At 36.4% G+C, this 21,023-nt stretch overlaps 1 protein-coding gene across 1 annotated transcript; it reads left to right on the top strand.

Moving 5' to 3' along the window:
• Positions 1-2,116: 2,116 nt before the first annotated feature.
• On the top strand, positions 2,117-20,040 carry STAM (signal transducing adaptor molecule (SH3 domain and ITAM motif) 1). The gene is made up of 13 exons (XM_009072778.1): positions 2,117-2,195; positions 8,038-8,113; positions 8,198-8,293; positions 8,803-8,949; positions 9,202-9,292; positions 11,151-11,343; positions 11,646-11,740; positions 12,985-13,073; positions 14,659-14,746; positions 17,139-17,193; positions 17,523-17,676; positions 18,221-18,396; positions 19,518-20,040. The coding sequence occupies exons 1-13, from the start codon at positions 2,128-2,130 to the stop codon at positions 19,765-19,767; spliced, it is 1,578 nt and encodes a 525-aa protein (XP_009071026.1). The 5' UTR covers positions 2,117-2,127; the 3' UTR covers positions 19,768-20,040.
• Positions 20,041-21,023: the final 983 nt, after the last annotated feature.

The following is a 21,023-nucleotide window of genomic DNA, read 5'->3' as shown; positions in this document are numbered from 1 at the left end:
GTTGCCAAAAATACAGACAACTGTCTGTTCTTGGAATAATGGAAAAGGCCAAGGTTTCAGTTCCATTGGATTGCTCGGCTCTCTGCTGAAGGATGTGCTAACTGAAGTGCAGCATTAGGTACAAGTGACCAGTGTGGGTTTATGAGGCTACATGTGTGAGCCCTGAGCCTGATGGGAACTTAAGCTGTGGAGGGCACTGTGCAGACACACTGGGACTGGATCTGATCCTGCTCCAGCAAAACTGGCAGTGAACTGAAACAGTGGAGTCTTGGAAGTAAACCGCCTTCATGTGGTCTGTTTTGTGTGTCCCTGGACTGTGCTTATCAACTGGTTTCAGTTTTGGGAATGCAGTGTAGGCAGCTCAGGCTCTGTGTTTCAAAAAAGCAGTTCCGATGCCCAGAGTTGAGGCTGGCTTTGGTGCACAGCTCCTGTGCACATGGACTATGATTACAGAAGGCTGACTTGGCCTGTGATGGCTCTATGGAAGTTCACGTGTCTCGCCTGAAAATCAATTTCTGTGATTGTTACCTACACTAGTTGTAAGCTTGATGTGGAACTGTAGCAGACTGAAAGACAAATAAAGTGGTTGGTTGATGAGCTGGTATATCTCCGTGCTAGACATTAGCATGATGTCTACCCATAATTTTTCATATTTCTGTTGATTATGTCTGCTTTTTGTAGAGTTTTCTGGTTCAGTTTAGACAGAAGAGGCAGTGCTCTTTTGCAATATCTGAGAGAACATGCAGAATTGTAATTAATTTCCATTTAGGATTTCCCTATACTGCTTTGCTATTTTCCTTGGTACAACTGGTGTGTTATAATTTAACTTGTATATATGCCAGAGTTTAATTTTTCCTCGGAGATACTGTGAGCATATATAACCATAGAGTTTTGCTTTTCTGCATTTTCTGAATTAAGAAACTAACTGTAACCTATTTCAATTTAATGAACTTTGAGATGAATAATTCCTTGTAATGTTTAGAGATTAGATGTTTAGCGTTGTCTTTCTCTTCTCTGCAGTCTTGCAAGTGCTAATATAGATGATGAATCTTTCCTACCAGACAAGGTCCTGTAGGAATTCTTTGATTCCTTTCATAAAACTGAGTAGTCTGAGATATTCCCTGAAGTACGGTGCTCATTGCTGAGGCATATTTTGTGTTTTGTAGATTGAGAGGTGATAAAGGAGGGAGGGGAAACAAAGCTTGTTTACTATTCTGTGCCTATTCTTCTGTTTGGTTACTAATGGAAAAATCTTGTGCATTCCCTTATGCTCTCCAACCCTGATCTGATCTATCAGTGTTTAGACAATCTTATATTCAGCTGCAGGGTAGGGTTCTGTTTCCTTTAACACTTTTATTTATTGTGATCCTCTGTGTAACTAAGCTTTTCTGGAGAGAAATAGGGAGAGTCTCTCTTTTTCTTTTCTTTTTTTTTTTTTTCTAACATGGAATCTATTTCTTCTCCACCTACTCTTTCTATTACTTTAGTCTTCAGCAGGGACTCTTGTCCTGTTTGAAAGATTTGGAAGAAAGAGCCCCTATGGCTTCTATAAGATTAGCTTTAGTTCAGCAGTCTATAGCTGCAAAGAAACAGTGAAATATATCATCCAAAGCAAAGATGAGAATGGGAAGATAAAAGTTGAGTGATTATTAATGAATTGTTAAATCCTCCTTGTTGAGTTGTAACACATAGAAAGGAAATGCAAGACACAGCAGTTTAATGTCTGAGAAAATGATAAATTCAGTTGTATCTGACTCTGCAAACAGTGAAGTAGTGCTTTGGGTATTCATATCTTATTAAACTTTATAGTTCCAAATGGAAAAAAATCTATTGGTAGCTCTACTACTTTTGTCATATTCTGAATGCATCTTTATCATGTGGGAAAACAACCCTGACATATGTTTGCTTGTTACTTGAAATTCATGGCCATAAGTGAACATTTGAAAATTTAAAAGAATTAGGTATAGCAGTGTTGCTATATTAGTTTGTTAAATACAGGGATTTGTCAAATTTAGCAATTTACAAAGAGGTAGTATTTCAACATCTTTGTTGACAATTGTTTTGAATTTTTAAAATTTGTATTTTGATTTACTTGTACTTTATCCATCAGAGAAAGCAACCAGTGAGATGAACACTGCAGAGGACTGGGGCCTCATCTTAGACATCTGTGATAAAGTCGGACAGTCACGCACAGGGTAAGTGACTTTAGGAATTTCCTCCCCAAACTTTTGTAATTTTATTATTTCAGTCTCATGCTCAGGGAGGAGGAGTGAAATTTTTGTTGTCTATAAAGACTTTTGCAGCAGCTCAATTTAACTTGCGTTTCTTACGAGTAAAAGGAAAATGTGTGGGGTTTCTGCTGAAATATTTTGCAATTCTTCCTTCGGAGATCAGAGCTGATGTGTTAATATCAGGACTTGTTGTTACATTACACCAATGTAACAGAATAAATAAACAAAGTGATACGTTTTAGCAGTGTCACTATAAACTCAGGAGACTTTGTGAGAGATTTTTCTTACAGAATCCTAATCTAGGTTGAAAGTGATTTCCAGAGGTCATCGAGTCCAAACCCCCAGCTTCAAACAAGTCTAATTAGATCAGGTTGCTCAGGACCGTGTCGAGTCTTGAATACCTGCAAGGTCAGAGGTTCCACAGCCTCTATGGGCAGCATGTTTCAGGATTTAACTACTACAGCTTGCTAAGTAAATAATAGTGCTGCAATCTGATTACACGTTTCCATGTTCCAACTTGTCTCTTCGATCTTGTCCTGTGACTGTGCAGCTCTAAGAGAGTCTGGCTGCATCTTCTATGTATTCTTTCATCAATTAGTTACAGAAAACGTAAGCTCCACTTTCTGTCTGCTCTTCTCAAAACTCAAAGCAGCTCTTTCATCTCTTCTTGTATGTGACCCACCCTGACCATCCTGGCAGCCCTCTGTTGAACTATTTAGCAGTGCATCGATATCGTACTTGCACTGGGAAGCCCCAAACTGGACCAAGTGCTCAAGATGCAATCTTACAAGTGCAAAATGTGGGTAAAGGATAACTTCCCTGGACCTGCTGTCTGCTCTGACCACTTGTTTGACCAAGGACGTGGTTGGTTGTCTTTGCTGGCAGGCTCCACTGCTGACACCTGTCACCCAATAGGACTTGCAGATCCTTTCCTGCTTTTCATGTGGTCAGCTCCTGGCCTTCATTGGTGCAGACTCTGCAGCACCTCACCCTTGTCTGCCCAATTCTCCAGCCTGTCCATGTCCCTCTGAATATTAACCCTGCCTGCCAGTATATTGATTGATCTCCTCCAATTTGCTGTGATCAGTAAAGTTGCTGCAAGTATGCTGAGTCCCAACATTCAAGTTGTTTGTGAAGACATCTAGCAGTGTTAGTTTCAGCAGAAATCCCTGGGGGATCCCTCTAGGTACTGCTCAGTAGCTGGAATTTGCACCACAGCTGACAACTCCTAGTGCTTAGGAGGCCAGACAGTTTTCCACCCACCTGTTCATCCTTTTATCCTGCCTCTATTTCACCAGTTGTGTGATAAGGAGACTATAAGGGCTTCAACTGTATGTCAAAGCTTAGCTAAAACCAAGGTATAAAGCATCTTCTGCCCTTCCATTGTTCTCACCACCAGACCAACCAGTGTCTTTGTGACAGAAAACAACGAGGTTTTGTTTCTTCCCCTTGTTTTCAGAAGCTATTCTCTGACATCAGGGCTCTGATAAATGTACATTTTGAAAATGTGCTGCTAAATTAAGTATGTCATAATGTGAGCTGCTAATACTTCCACTATTGATTGTTTATTGAGCTTTTTCATAGAATTCATGCATACACTTGCTTTTTGGATGTGAAAAGTTGAAGTATAATTTGATCGAAGAAGTAAAAAATACAGTTTAAATATATTATTTCAATGTATCCATGGTGGTTTTAGTCAGTGTACTATTAGGCTTTGGAAATGTTTTTAAAATATCTTCTCAAAGCATTCCCTGTAAAATTTAGGTAAGGAATAACCTCAAAAGAGAGTTTTGCTGCTACTGAATGAGAGGTTTCTCTGAGAATGACTTGGATTGCCTTGTAAAACTTCAGGAAGCAGTATTAGATGCCAGAAGTAAATTCCCACCTGGTACTTTTGTTCCAAAGGACAGGTTTGCAAATAAGCTTATTCCTTGGATTAGAGATGGTCTCTAGAGGAGTATTTATAAATAGCATGGCATATTAAGACTTCTGTGCTGTTGTGTATAACTGTAGTTAAGATAACAGCTGGCAAGTTGTTAATAATGTTTCATATTAGTCTGTATATATAAAATTGCATTTCTTTTCCTTGTGCATGTTCATGCTGAGCCTGTAACAACATTATGAAAGGCTTCAGTATTCTATTTAATTGCTGAACTCATTTCCACAGGCAAGATTAATCTCACAGCAGCACAGCCTGAACAGTGCTCAAATGTGTGTGGCTGCAAGAGACAGCAATACAAAGCTAGAGATGTGCTAGTAATGTGCAGCTAAATTCCTGTTATGATTTGTGGGTGTTTCGTATTGGTTTTGGTTGGTCTTGTGTGTGTGTTTTAGTTTCTTTTTTTTTAATAAGACTTTTTTAATTAGAAGTGTGACTTTAACCTTAGCAATATTTACCCTGTTTGTAATAGGCTGCCAGCTGACTTGTTGCTTAAATTCAGATTCTGTTAAAGCTTGCTGATTGTGGGGTTTCTTTGTTTTGATGGATTATGTCATGCCATAGGAAGGTAAAGCAAGACAAAGTTCCCCATTAAGAAGTTTAAATGTGATATGCTAAGCTGTTTGAAATTCTCCTGCAAGTTTAAGTTCCTCTGACAAGGATGGTAGTCTTCTTTACTGGGATCAGCTTTAATCTTTTAACCAATTCTGCTCCAGTGCAAACTATCTGTTACTGTTCTTGGCAGTTTTCATCCCATTTTTCAGCAATATTGGTAGTTTAGGGAGCAAGCTGCCTTTTCAGCATGGAAACATAATTAAAACAAAGATTTTGCAGTTAGAGGCATCTTCTTTCTTTCCTGCCCCAAGTTTTTATACAGCATTATTGAAAACTTATTTTAAAAGCTTTTATCACATGGTGTGATCCTTTGGGCTGTCCTGTACAGGGCCAGGAGTTCGTTGGTCCTTGTGGATCCCTTCCAACCAGGAATATTCTATGATTCTATATTTGACTGGCATTTTAAATCTGACAGCAAAAGTACAGCTTTGTGCATAGTATCGCTTTTCTGGAATGAAGATTCTTGCACAACTGAATCTATAGTTTGTCAGCTCGGAGTAAAGAAACATAAAATTTGAATGAGTCATTAAACAGAATAAAAGAAGAACCTAAAAACCACTTGTGGTATTATTTTAGCGTAAGGTGCCCCTCCCTCCTCACTCAATTCAGTGCTGACCAGCTGCTAACTCTAACTGTGTTTGCATTTGGCTTTGAGATTTGTTGTTTGATGAGACATATCGCTCTTCATGTTTGAAACTATCACAGTTTCAGTTTTTCTCCAGAAAAATTAATTAATAAAAATGATGGCTAAAACAAAATGAAGTCAGTGACTGGGGGAATACACCAGTGGTTTTGAAAACAGAAGTGTTCATTACAGCACTCTCTATTGGGGATGGGTATTGGAAAATTGTCATTGAGAAATGATTTGTCTATATTGCTGCTTGCCTAACTTTGTTCTGATTCCTTAAGGATAAATCACTGCCTCAGTGAGTCAGTAGCCTGGTTAGCTGTTTCTTCTTTGGTTGCTTTTGTTCCTGTTCACGCAAGACAGAACAGCAAAGTTGCTTACTTGACAGTTTTCCAAAGTACCTTCTATTCTTTTTTCCCTCCTGAAATTACACAATCTCAGTAGCATTTTACATAGTCTTTGCAGAGTATGTCTAACAGGCTGACCAGGAAGCTTTTTGACTAGCTTGTTTCTAAAGGAGCAAGATGGAAAACTGAGTCACCTGTGTAGTGCTGAGCCCCACAGTCAATTACCTGAGACTGTAAATGAACAGTAAATTGCAGAAAATACATGAAATATATTTTTGTGCAGAGCAGTTCATTAAAGTGCAATTGTTATTAGTCTTGGTTTTGTTATATAAAATATAATCAGCTTGATTATTTTTACCTTAGATAATTAGAACTGGAATGTATTGTGAATATATTCTGGATATATTATTATATAATACGATAGCTTCTATTGTATCTTGTCATGATTTCCCCCTGCTCATTTATTATACCTACACACTGTCTTGCCTCTGAAATTTTGATTATGGAATCATTGGAGCAGAAATATGGCCCAATATTTTTATAGTATGGTCTGGAGAGATGCCTAATAAGTAGACAGAATTCTGTACTCATGGGGTGTGTGCTTCCCTCTGGTTTCTACATAGTGCTTCTCATAATTCACACACTAAATTGTATGATGAATTACTTCAAAGTAAAAATAAGAATTACAGTTTTGTCTAGAATAGGATTTATCGTCTGTGTGACTAAACATGGGTAAGCCTGGATTATATTTTTATATAGATGTAATCAAAGCATTTCTTAGTTTAAACATCTGAGCATGCTGAAACATGTAACATGCGAGTATTGATTGCTCAGTGTTAAATCTATGAGCAAATAGTAGTTGACACATGTAGAAGATCATTTGGCTTTGAAGCTTTTTTGTTACTTTATTACTTTTAATAAGACTTTGGATTCCTGAGTGAAAAAATATTAGGCTAATGGCCCTGTTCCTGAACTGCTAAGCTCTTGATCCTGCTTCCTACTCTTACAAATACTGCCTTAACAATGAGCATGCAATTTTTGTGCTTGCACTCATATCACATTGGTAATCCTGCTATAAATGACTGATTAAAAACCAGTTATTTCTGAAAATATTAGCATGTATTCTTTCCCAATAAAAGTGAATATATGTTTAGCCTTGGATAATTAACAGATAAAAAATAGTAGTTGCCTTTAGAGACTGGACTTGTAATAGTTGGTTGTATGAAGGTATACACTGAATGATATGTGCTCGTGCTGTGTGACAGTGTTTTCTATAATTAGTGCCACTAAATATGAGGTGTTCATTTCTCTAAAATGGAGACACTGCCAAATATAGTATAGCCAAGCAGTGGTGTAACTTATACCTAAGTTTCATGTTAGTTCTTGGAGACAAGTTCAACAGAAAAATAATTTTGCTTCCAAAAAAATAGTTACTATAAATACTCCAGAAATGTAAAATCTCTTAGGTTAGCTTTACCTTCTCTCTTCTTCTTTCCATACTTACCTTCTTTCATGGTTATCTTTTCAGGGCCATTCCACAGATAATGCTTGTATGCCCATGGCAATTCCTATCCCAGCCTTGCTCAGCTTTCCACCACCTTTAAAGACAGAACAAGTCATACAGATTTTAATATGTTAAACTATCTGAAACTTCCTTTCAAATTATTTCTTAAAGCTGCTATTCATGTTGTTTCTATCTACTACAACATAGGCAAGACCTGAATTCTGTATTTAATTACTTTGAAACTTTGATGTAGAAGATCTAACAGGCTTTTTTCTAGAATTTGTTGGTTCATTGCACGTCATCTTTAGAAACATTATTATTAAAAGAGACTCTGAGGAACGCAGAGGTGATAATTATAAAAAAAGTAGCAGAAGGGTGTTGGCAATCTATGTGTAAGGAAACGTTCTTACCTATGTATGTGAGATATAGAGGAATAGGTACATGGACTACAGAGAATTTAAGTTCTCTAATTGTAAGGGATTTTATGTATTTCTGGAGTATTTACAGTATTTCTCTCTAAGTACGAAAGGTGACATAAATTACTGGGAGATCTTGAAAACTAAGAAACCTATCAGTCCTTCAGATGGAAATGGCTATAACTGTTAATGCTGTTTATTGACTGTTTTTCAATATTGCCCTTATAAGCTACTAATTAATTTACTGACAGTGTTCATGAGAGCTTGCTGTCTGTTAGTGTCGTCATGCATTGTCATGTGTGCAACAGAAAATGTTCTTTCCAGTCCATTTTTTTAAATCTGTCCTGTGTTTTTTAGGCCTAAAGATTGTCTCCGCTCTATTATGAAGAGAGTGAACCATAAAGATCCCCATGTTGCTATGCAAGCATTAACAGTAGGTTCTTTTTAATGTAGTGATTTTGCTTCCTGAAAAGTTACATTGCAAAAAATCGCTGAATTTTAATCCTTCTTTCATTAGCTTCTAGGAGCATGTGTGTCAAACTGTGGTAAAATCTTTCACTTGGAAGTCTGTTCAAGAGATTTTGCCAGTGAAGTAAGCAATGTGTTGAATAAGGTAATGTATTGCCTTGATTTATGCATTAAATAAGTGAAATCAGACAGAGAATTGGGGTAATCTGTAAATGGAAGACTTGAAAGGGGTAAGGATGGGAAGGATAGAAGATCACTGGGAAGACTGTGGCTGTCAGAACTTTGCAAATGCCACTTCTCACTACAGTTACTTAGGTATTCTCTTTGGGGAAGGTGTGGTGTAATAATTTAGAAGTATGCTGATTCATTTTCACATTAAATAACAGCAGTGAAACACTAAATACAAATCTGGTGAAATGGACATAATGCAGGGCTTTCATGTAACCTTATTTTACTATTTTGGGCCTAGCACATATTGTACTAGTATAAATGATGCTGGTGGACTATTCTCCCTTTCTAGTAAGGATATCATTGAGTGCTAAAGTTGACTGCAAAATAAAGTGTCTATATAATTTATACTGACAGTAACATGCAATTACTTGAAATTAAGAACAGATTCCTACATTATTAAACTAGTTTCTACTGTTCATGCAGGGTCATCCAAAGGTTTGTGAAAAGCTGAAAGCCCTTATGGTGGAATGGACTGATGAATTCAAGAATGATCCACAGCTTAGTTTAATATCTGCTATGATAAAAAATCTTAAGGAGCAAGGAGTTACTTTCCCAGCTATTGGCTCACAGGTATATTAGATTTTTGTGGTTGTTCTCAATGGGTATCACAAATTCTTTTTATCCTCAGCTCTGTATTTTACAGTTTGTAGTCTTGAATTCTAGAATGTATTTGGCAAACAAAATGAAAACTCTCTTATCTTAGTGAAATGCTCTGACTTATTTTAGATTTTTATATGCAGATTAATACAAATCAAAATGGTGAACGTCATGCATTGTCAGTTTTTTGTTGGATTCATTTTTACATCTCTCACTTTCGGCTAGGCTGCTGAACAGGCAAAGGCAAGTCCAGCTCTAGTTGCCAAAGATCCTGGTACAGTAGCCAATAAAAAGGAAGAGGAAGATTTAGCTAAAGGTGAGTGCATTTACTTGTGGACAGGATGCATATATTGAAGAAATACCAAATAAAACAGGAACAAATATTTTGCTTCCTTCCTCTATGTGAAGGATTCCTTTCTCTATTAATGGATTTGACTTATGATTTCTATTCCTTTCTTTTTGTACTCTTCCTGGAGGGTTAGGGATTAAAAGTATTCTGTGGGTTAAAAAATATGACAAAATTCTGATTTTATTTTTTTTTTTACTTTTTTCTGCTTGACCAATTGAAGCAAATCTTCAAAAATCTTATGCTAAGGACATGCCTCCACTATGGAAATGTTTGATTCAAATTCTGTACTTGGATGCTTGCTCTTCCTGGGACAAGTGAACCACATTCATTTGCAATTTAAACATTTGATGGAAGAAGAAAATAAATATTATAGTATAAATTGTATGCAAAGTATTTTGGGTGTACTACTTCTATTCCTTTGAATACTGCTTCTGTAGTATACCTTAAGCTTTGATTGCTGTAAGCATAAATAGCTGTTAAATGTCTCACAGCAGTCCCAGTAAACAAAGTTAGGATGGTTTCTTTTGATTTACAGTTGTACTAAAGTATATATAAGGTCATTTATCCTTTACTAGATACAAGTGAAGACTTATTTTTAGAGAGGTTTGATATTCACGGCTGAGAACTGTTTTTTTAGGTCAAACTTGAGCAATGTAAAAGCATCAGATGTTTTCTTTTGTAGCAGCACAGCTTTGGGCTTAAAGTTGTAACAATGGCTGCTCACTGTATGAGTGAAGTTCTTGTGCTCGTAGCTGGTGGATGTTTGCAGCTTCTGACCTTAGATAGAGTTTTTGTTTGGCTATTATCTAATATAACATTGATTTATTTATTTAAATCACCCTTAGCCAATCTGTAGGTGTTAGTTAATGGTTTCTTCAGCAGTTGGCCCACCAAAGTCTATTTTCAAAGGGATCTGTGTCTCAAAGGTCTGTATGCTGCATGACTTCTTTAATTAATTTGTTCTCTTCATTTTCATGTCCACTCTGTCCCTTCTTAAACATCACTAATTTTTTTTCCACAAACTTGGAGGAGTTTAATATGGGTGAAACCTTTCTGCTTGGTCAAGTTTTAAATTAAAATTACCCAGAAATGTGAAGTTGTTCAAGGAGTGAGAGAGAAAAAGGGAATGGACAAATTTTTGCTTGTCTAAGCAAAAAACATTTTGTTAATTATGAATTAAGGAGGCACTTTGAGGATGACCAAGCACTGGCACAAGTTGCCCAGGAATGTTATGATGTCTTCATCCTTGGAGATACTCAAAAATTGTCTGGACGTAATCCTGGGCAGTCAGCTCTAGGTGACCCTGCTTGAACAGGGGATTGGACAAGATGATCTCTGGAGGTGCCTTCCAACCTCAACCAGTCTGTGTAATTCTCTGATTACATGAGTCCAGGTTAAAGGCTCCTTACTAACAGAGAAACAGTATGTACCAGAACAGCTGTATCTTTTTAATGTTTCAAGCAATCTGGAAAAGTTCAACATCATGTAAAATGTAAAGTGAGAATGTAAATATTTTACCATCAGTTCAAGGTTATAGCGGTAGTATAATAATAAAAAATGGATGATTTCACTGAGTTATCCCATTTGTGATTGAGTGCTGTTTATTCATCCTGTCCATGTTGAAAGCCTCAGTAAATCTACAGGCAGAATTGTGCTCTCCAGTTGTAAAACTTCTTGGTTCTATTACCACTGTTTCTAAGAGAAAGGCAGGAGGTGTTTAAAATGCAACAGGAATGGAATTATACTAAAAGTTTTCACAGAATTTCATTTTCAAATAATGCGACCTATTTTTATATGGACTTTTCATCTAGCTCTTCTTTTGTAGCTATTGAACTGTCACTAAAAGAACAAAGGCAGCAGCAAACAACACTTTCCAGTTTGTATCCAAGCACCTCAAGCCTTTTAACAAACCACAAACATGAGGGCAGAAAGGTTCGTGCAATCTATGATTTTGAGGCTGCTGAAGACAACGAGTTAACTTTTAAAGCTGGAGAGCTCATAACTATCCTTGATGACAGGTAATTTATATAGAATGCCTACTAGAAGTATATTAGACTGTAAAAATGAACCAGGAATAATCGTATCTTCTATGTAAAGCATAGCTTGGAATACAATTGCATGAAAGCATATTTACATATTAAATACTTTAATTATCTCCTAGATATTTTAAAAATAAATGTAATTGCGTTAAAGTTATTGTGTAAAGATCTCTGCGTATACACAAATCATATTCATGTGCAAGTAATAGAAAAGCCAGCACAGTTCTTAGGAAAATTCCATATGAGTATGAGGGTTTTAATTATTTTTTTTTTATCTTTAGTGATCCAAATTGGTGGAAAGGTGAAACTCATCAGGGTATAGGATTGTTTCCATCTAATTTTGTAACAGCTGATCTTTCTGCTGAGCCAGAAATGAGTAAGTAACATTACATTTATGTATATATGTAAAACCTGCCATGGCCCAGGGGATGTTTCAGTAGTGATTTCCTTTCCCTTATGAGTTTAGTTGCAAGTTAATGTGATACTTGAAGTACAACTGAGGAGTCCTTGATATGCTCTCACAAACAACAGTCACATCTTTGTGTCAGACCTCAGTTGCCCAACCTGATTTCTGCTGAAAAATATGATGCTGTCTGCTGCTGGCTTTGTCAGCAGCTTCCTCAAGACTCATTGAGTCACTCCACTGACACCTAGATAAATGTGGGCAACTGCAGCTTTTCTCCAAATTGCCTTTTTGCCTGATTGCAATGGTATGTATTTAATTGAGGAAAAACTGAAGGCCCTTGGGCAGATAGGAGTCAGAGACAGATTACCAGGGTTCCAGTAGTTCAAGAAACCTACGTACTGTGGGTATGTATGTGTGCATAAGAGAAGGAGGGGTTTTCTGTATACTGGTTATGCTCTTGTGTCAGTTTATATCAGCTGAACCTACTCTAAGTATGTAATAAAAATATTGAATATTAGACAAGGCTTTGAAATTCTAGGACTGATTTCTGTAAATCTCATGGATTTGCAAGATTAATCTCCTGTGATCTCAATTTGAGGGTGCTAAAGGTATGAGCAGGTCAGGAAAATTACATGCTGTAGCAGTCACTTGTTTTATGTTAAGACTATATAATGAGAGTAGTATGACAAAATTAGACCTTGGCTTTTTTGCCAAATATATACAAACTACATTTGTTCTGGCCTCCATTACAGGGGATTGAGATGCTTTGCACATATGATTTGATGGTGAAGGAATAACAAAATTTGAGAATGTTTGATTCTATACTTTGCTCTGGAGAAAAGAAGGCTCAATTTGTCACAGATGGTTTTACCATTTTTCTGTGAAACCTGGTTCATTAGCCTTATTTCTTTCAATAACTCTTTTTAGTCTTTTTTTCCCGATGACTTTTAATAAATATGTTATGTGCAGGGAGACTGATGAAGATATTTACTTGCTAAAACATATTTCTATTGAACTTGTAAGCTGATGTATTTTTTTTAAGTCTGTGGAGCTATTTTTGGCTTTCAAATGTCAACAAAATACCAATTTTTAAAATTTTCACAGTAGATGTTTCAAATGCAAAGAACATAGGCAATGCACTAGCTGTATAGTATTTAGGTCAGTATTTGTTTATTTTTATTTTATAAAATAAAACATGCCTGTTTATTTTACAGTGAAAGCTGAGAAGAAAACAGTGCAGTTCAGTGATGAAGTTCAAGTAGAGACAATAGAACCTGAGCCTGAACCAGTTTATATTGATGAAGTAAGCATGATAAAAGGACTAATTTTCAACTGCTGGTACATTTAAATAAGTGATGTTTAACCCTTTCATCCTGTACTTCAATAAGAATAATCAAAAGAGAAGGGGAAAGGAAAGTTGATTTAATTCAAAGAAACCCAAAACTCTGCAGTATTCTCATTTGTTCAAGAATCTTGAAGCTCTTAGGAATTTCTAAAACTGAATTTTGTATCTGCATTCCATTTTGGGCCCTACTCTGGGATTTTACATCTCTTTACCTCCAAGCTAGTAGCTTGGTGTTGAGTGGCACATCTGCTTCCAAATTTTGTTTTAAGTACTTTAGGATACCTCAGATACCCATCTTGGCTGCTGTCTTAGATTTATTTCCATTATAACCACCAGTGTCTTCCCTTAGACTGAAAGATATCTTTCCATCTCTGGAAACTGTGAGCTTTTTGTTGCTCTATAAATAATATTTAGTAAGAGTTGATCAGTCTCACCACAGTGATTCTGTAGGGTTCCCAGGAACTCAGTCCAGGATGGTTCTCCCCTGCCTTTTTTCCTTCTTTTTTCCCCTCTTTATTCCTCAATTAGAATTCCATCATTGTTTTTTGAAATGAGAAGTCGGTTCCTAAAGCCCTCTTTACATCGCACCTCAGAAACTCTTCCTCCCAAGAGGAGGACACAGCTTATCTCAGACCTGCCTTGAGCTGCCTTCCAGCTTTTGTCTTCTGTGAGTTCATGCTGGTTTTCGGTTTAGTGTCTTATTTTGTTTTTAAAACTGCCAGAGTATAAGTTTTAAGGAAGTAGTTCATTTGGCTTCTCCCTGCCTTTCCGGGGGTTAAGGAAAACTAAACGTGGTTTTATTTTCTACTTTGATACAACCTATGCAACTCTGGCCTGTTAAAGGCTATTTATTTGATAGCACTCAGCTAACAAGTGATTTTAAATCATTTACATGTAATGTTTCACTAAGCAGTATAGTTCACCCCAAGACATATTTCAAAGTGTTGATGCCTCTTAGTTTTCTAACCTTTGGTACTTTTGTAAAAGGGTTGCACTTAAACTGGTTAATCAAGGATGACTTATTCTGAAGTCAACTATGCAACCCCTCCAAACATCATCTTAAAATAACCATTCACACATATTGGTAATGGCATTGCTCATGTACTGATAGACCTCGTGCACTTAAAAATGCAGGCTGGCAGGATTGCCTTTCAGTGAATTTGAAGTACTCTCTCAATGTACTTCATCAAAACATTTCCACTGATCCCACTAGGTGGTGATATTACATAAATAATAACTAGGATGCAAACATAGGAACTGCTCAGAAAATACCATTTAAGAGGACTTGTAGGAATAAAGGAGGATTCTACAGATTCCACTTGTTATGAGTAATAATTTTTCTCATTTTGCTTTTTCTTGTTCAGGCATCTTCATTCTCTTAAAGTAACATGTATAGTTTGTATTTTCTTAAAGTTAGTCTAGATGATTCTCAAGTGCCAAGAGATCAAAATGGCTGTTGTGAACAGCTGCTTTAGTTTACTGTCCTGAAAGTGCTAATTCCCTCCTTGCCACATGTGTCCTAATTATACAATTTGTGTTCTAGGATAAAATGGACCAACTCTTGCAGATGTTACAAAGTGCAGATCCATCCGATGACCAGCCAGACCTCCCAGAATTGCTTCATCTTGAGGGTAAGAAAATGTAATGAGTGTTTTTGTTGTTGTTTTACTGTATAATTTATTATATTGTATATACACAATTGTGTCTATATATATGTAATTCTACTTATGTAATTATATATATAATTATGTTTATTATAAATTAGTTTTACTATATAATTAAACTATATAAAAACAAATTGAAACTAAGCTGAAACTCCTTCAGCTTCATGTGCATACAAGAAGCATGCCTGTGAAAAATGCCTGCACCAGACAGTCCCAGGAATACTTAATTCAATCATATTCATTGTTTGCTTTTTTTAAAATTCATAGAGTAGCACAGCATGAGTGGTGAAAGGAGTGTAAGGAGGATTCCATGAAAGAGAGCAGAAATGCTCTCTTAGAATAGACCTGTGGGTGTTCCACATGCTTTTCAGTTGCATGTGTATTTCTGTAGGAGTTGAATACTAACAAATACCTTATAGAGTGCTGCAAATTATACTAGTCCTTTAGAGTCAAATTGTTCAGATTATCTCTTCAAAGAGCCATTATAGACCATTTTACCTGGGTTCATAGATGCACCAACATTTTTGAAAGGGAATTTGGAGAAGGAAGTAAAAAAACTTAGCAGTTATGAGACAGACCATAGCCTTAAACTGACAATTCAGATCGAACCAGACTTTATTAAGAAAATGGCAGATTCTACATCTATCTGGAAGTTAATCATTAAAAAGTGCATAGGTTTGTAATCTTTTTGATATCTCCCATCTTTCCTCACCTATACCTGTAAAGGAATCCTGTTTAGGAACTGCACATCAGTGACTTATCTGTACATAATCTAGTTCCACTAAAGCTAATGGGGGTAAAAAGAAGCATGACCAGTTTTCTTCTATCAAGCTCCAAAGGTTAGGCTGTTGTCTAAGAAGCAGATTGCCTGTATCTGATCTAGGACAGAGGCAGAGAGATTAAAGGTATGCTTGTCAACCAATGTCCAGCTCTAGGCTTGCATTAGGATTTCCTTCAAAATGCAATGTGAGATCATTAAAACAATGCTGAATTTTATATTAAACCATCAGACTGGCCCTAGAATCTGAAAGCAGTATTGTGGTCAGATGATTGCTCCCCAGCTGCCTACAACAGCACTTGCCAAAGATATGGCTGCATATAATTCTGCAATGCCAGTTCAAGCTCTACACTTAAGTAGGCTTTGAGCTACTGGTTTTGGCATAAATTCTGGTAATTTTGTTATAGATGTGTGTTGAATCCTTGGTTCCTACCAGTGGTGGCAGGTGCTGATGATATATGACAGAAAAACCAATTCATTTTCTTCTGCCATCCACATGTCCAGACATAAATGTCTTAAAATTGGAGAGCTCATCTTAACATGTTCAGGAGCCCAGGGTTTGTGGTTGGCAGCACTGCAGTCATCATATCATCTGCAGTCATCATACAGACATCTATGCAATCCTTGTCATGCTTTTTGCCACACTTTATACATGAAAATAGGCAGAACTTAGACCAAGTTTTACATCTTTTCCCAGCATTCCTGTTGATGTATTACTGATCCTATGTTCAAAGAAGCAGATGGGTACAACTCCTCTTTCACCCAGAGTTGTCTTCTAGGAACACATCAGTGATGCCCTTTCCTGCATCATGGCCCAGATGTTTCCAGGACCTTCTGCATTTCTAATATCCAAATTTCCCTTTCAGCTTCCTTGTCTGTTTATTTTACATTTGACAAACTCTGTCTTTCTGTTAATTAACTGTGGTTTGCTTGGCAGTTAGGTGAACCCTATGTCCTTGTGCATAAAGGAGCCAGGAGGTGCATTTTTATTTTATCACTTTTCCATTCTACTTCTGGTAAGCTTTTGTGTTGGTTTTGGAAGGTTAGTGGTTTGAAAAAACTCTCTTCCCCCAATTAGGATTCTAGTGAGAAAGCAATGTGCTATTGTTGTCTTTGAGATGCAGGTGATTGAATCATTGCAACCAGTTCTCCCCTTCATTGTTTTCATAAATAGTCTTTTTGTAGTGTTAGTTGAGCACATGATCTAGGCTGCACTGCCATATTTTCTTCTTTGAAGAGATCACCTTTCAGATTTACTTGAACCTTCTCATGTAAAATAGTTTCAGTCTTGCACTTCCTGGATGTTAAATGTGTTTTGTTTCACTTCATTTTCTTTTTTAAAATACACTTCTAAAATTGTACTGCTACTGAAAACTTCAGCTGGATCTCAGTCTTAAATTATTCATGGCACTACTTCTGCTACTATCAGTTTTTTGGCATAAGATTATAGTAATGGCTAAAAAAAAAATTGGACTAACATCTGCATATTTCTATCTGATAATTTTTTTTCAGTTGCTTTCTGACTTTGCAGCATGGGAATGTTTAGTACTCTAATATATTTTTCATGTATTTCTATTCTAGCAATGTGCCACCAGATGGGACCTCTCATAGATGAAAAGCTGGAAGATATAGACAGGTGAAAAAAAAGTCATGTGTTTTAACTCAAAATTCATCTTTAGACATGCCAGTGTTATTACTTAATGATATATTAATAATTTCTGTGATTACTGGCAAATAAAATAAGTGTATTTATTAATAGCTTCTCATCTGGGAAGAGGGCTGAAGAGGTTTTTTTGCCTAGTCACGTAATATTTCATAGTAATGTACCATTTCACACTGACACTTGTCAGGCATCACTTCACAGTAAGATTGTCACTTATCACACCTCATGAAATTTCTCTGTATTGTCTGTTCTGTACTGAAGTTATCTAAATTGTAGAATAAACTGTAAAATATATTTTCTAGGAAACATTCAGAACTTTCAGAGCTCAATGTTAAAGCAATGGAGGCTCTTTCTTTATATAACAAATTGATGAATGAGGACCCAATGTATTCCATGTACGCAAAGCTACAAAACCAACAGTACTACATGCAGTCTTCTGGTGTTTCTGGCTCTCAGGTGTGTATGTAACCTTTAATAGCCATTGACCTTATCAAGTACATACTGACTGAACAGTGTTTTCCCTTAACACAGTATGTAAAAAAAATAAAAATGTTTGTTTTCAGCTGTAAGCTTTGGATATTCTCCTTTTGCAGATTCTAACAATTCCAGTATTTTTCTGTTCCGTTCCTCCTGATCAGGGGAAAAGCCCATCCTGGGCTTTGAGTTGCCCATAAAGTTAAAAATTAAAGATGGCAGGGCTTTGCATAGTGGGCCAAAGAAAGTGAAGAACCAAAGGAATGCAATTCCTGGTTAAGATTATGCCCTCCCCTATCTACTCAGAGATAAGAGTCAATTACATGGAAATGCTGCCATGTTTAACTTCAGTAATTTAAGTGCTAAATGCTCTTTACTGATATTTAAAAAAAAACAGCAGGAAACTAAAAGGTTCTAGAGATTGTCTCTAAGTTCTAAAGGCAGATATTAAATAGCAATTTTTCCTGTATTTTATTTTTAATATTCCTTTATTTTATTTTGAATATTCCTTTATTTAACTTCCTAGGTTTATCCGGGGCAAACTCAAAGTAATGCGTATTTGGTGGCAGGGAGTGCACAGATGGGCCATGTTCAAGGTTACAGTCTTCCTCCTGAACAGCTCTCTTCTCTCAGCCAAGGCACAGTTACTCCATCTGCCAGCTCAGTACTGCCTGGTCAGCCTGCACAGACGTCTTACACAAAGTAATTGTCAATATTTTCCTGTTCAAGTTTAAATCAATTTAAACATAAAGGACTACAGAAAATATTCAAGGGAGACTTTTCCTCATAGAAGTATAATTATTAACACAACTGAAAGATACTTCAGTGCAATTATTCAGTGTGCTTTTTATTGGTGTCAGGTATTTGGTAGAAGTTCCTGAAAACTTCCAACTTTTCTGTTGTTTCTGTAATTTTCTCTAGGTTTTAATTTCCTATATAAGAAATATGTCATTTATACAGCTCTAGGTTTCTTTTATATATGAAAAATAGAAAAAATTGTATAGACATGACTTAATAGTAGTAGTAGTAACTTTTAATTTACATTTAATGGTGAAGATCATCTGCTGCTCTGGCTGCATTTGCATAATTTCTGAGAGTGTGTGTTCTACTGTTCCTTTTTATAAATATCTTACCATAGAAGAAGGAGAGAATTCTGCTTATTTTGGGAAAGAAATGACTGGGCTATGAATACTTACTAAGGCTTATACAGCTTGCCCATATAAAGGAGCTACAAGAGGCTTTGGGTAGATGGACAAAGATGCTCAGCTTTGATTAAGCTACCTCTATTGTGAAAAAGTTTTGAATTGGCTTTAGGAAAAGCTTAGGGGGTAGTTTTGGTTTTGTTCGGGTTTTTTCCTCTCTGTGTAAAGTAATTTTTTTGAGAGATACATCCATCTTGAGTCACTGACATATTTGTTAGTCTCTGTCCCCCAGAGTGAGTTACTTGGGATAGTAAGGCATACATTGATAAGTAAGTTTCCGTATACTTCACTGGACTTGTTTTGCTTGTTTTGGTTGGGTTTTGGATTTTTTTATGAACAGAATGGAAGACAGATATCATTCCATATTGCACCTTAAAACAGAGCAAAAGTATAGATTCACAGTCTAGTTTTCAATCCATGGGAGGTGTCCTACCTGTGTTTAAATCTGAGGAATGTGTTTGAGTTGTATTGGGAGTACTCACTGGCTATAGCTTTAAATATGCAGAGTGTCCAGAGTTAGGAGATTTTTGTGTGTGTATGTAGAACAGCTGAAGAAGCAGCAAAGTTTTGCTGTTCTGTTGATTAAATTGTTTGTTAATTTAACTTTAATTTTTTTTCCAGTGCAATGGTTGGTTCTGTTGCTGGGAGTACGTACTCTAACCAGGCTGCAGTGTATAGTCCACCATCTGCCACTGTTGATGTTGCTGCTTATCAGAATGCTGGAACTAATATGTCCCAGGTGCCAAACTATAACTTAGCATCTACAGCTCTGCCACAGACAGCAGGCAGTCAGCAAGCACCTCCACAACAACCACAGCCTCCACCACCTCAACAGCCACAGCATAGTTACTCACAGAAGGCTCTGCTATAGAATCCAGGACTTCTGATTCCTAATCTTCTCTAACCTCTGCTACAGGCAGTTGGCGATTCAATGAGTTTCTTCCTTTAACTTCTTAAACTTTGTTTATCCTCAGCTTAACAGGAGTCTCTCTTGGTGAACAAGTTCAATTTGCACTGACTTTTTAGGATTTTTTTTTTAATTTTGCAGAGGAACTGATACATTTAGGAAATTTAATTCCTTTTAAAATGCCTAAAAATTGGTACAAGACTATTTATGTATGGTAAAATTGGCTAGTCTGTGAAAACTCAACATGCAAACTGTTGTGGCATATATGTTATGTACATATAGTGTGTGATTGCAGTAGTGCCCATTTCGTATAGCTATGGTGATCGTGTGAGTATATTTAACACAATGTTTAAAAACAATTTACTTTACTATTTTATTTTAATCACGAACTGACAACTGTATTTCATAGTTTCGCCTAGTTTCAAAACATATGTGATGTCTTTTTCCAATGCAGGAAAAGCAGTAATTCTGCGTATCATGGTTACAATTACAAACTAAGTCTATATATGAATTTACAAACTTATCTGAGTCTAGGTTTCACTACTTCTTGAACTGAACACAAGTGTATGATGACTATTAGATAGCTTATCTACCAAAGTAAACTAGTTAACTAGGGGGGATAACAGGAAATTATGATTCTGCTTTGGACATAATTAATAACTTAAAACTACTATTCGGAGGCTGCTAAACATATCATGGGACCATGCAACAGATCAGGATCTTGCATTTTATCATGAGAAGCATGTAATTTATTTTTTCCAAGTTGTTTTTTACGATGAGAAACAGAACTGTATTCTATGTGTGTTGGTAGAGATTACACCAAAGAAAGACAGAGGAATTGAGTTGGAAGAGAAACAGTGGAGTTTTAAACTGGAACACACAACATGAATTACACTATTTTGTTTGAGTCTTCTTAATTAGAACATGGAGAATTATGGACATTTAAATCGCTCTGCTGAACAGACCTTCAGGGCTTTGTTTTCTCTCTTGTGGCCTTGCTTAGCAATTTGTTCTGTTTACTGTTCTAACACAAACACTTCTGCCTTAAATGTCTGTTTCAATTTCCAGTTGTACCATTTGAACTTATTAGCCCTTCTATAGTATGAATAGTTTATGAAGCATCTCATTTTAATCCATTTTGGGGTTACTTTGAATTCTCTTCTGCAGCAACATGCATTAGCCTGTTTTAAACCCTTGTGTTCCTTGGTAGCTTAGCCACT

Source organism: Acanthisitta chloris, unplaced genomic scaffold (assembly GCF_000695815.1).
Source record: "Acanthisitta chloris isolate BGI_N310 unplaced genomic scaffold, ASM69581v1 scaffold18900, whole genome shotgun sequence".
NCBI classification, from domain to species: Eukaryota; Metazoa; Chordata; class Aves; order Passeriformes; family Acanthisittidae; genus Acanthisitta; species Acanthisitta chloris.
This window is presented reverse-complemented; position numbering and strand designations above follow the sequence as displayed.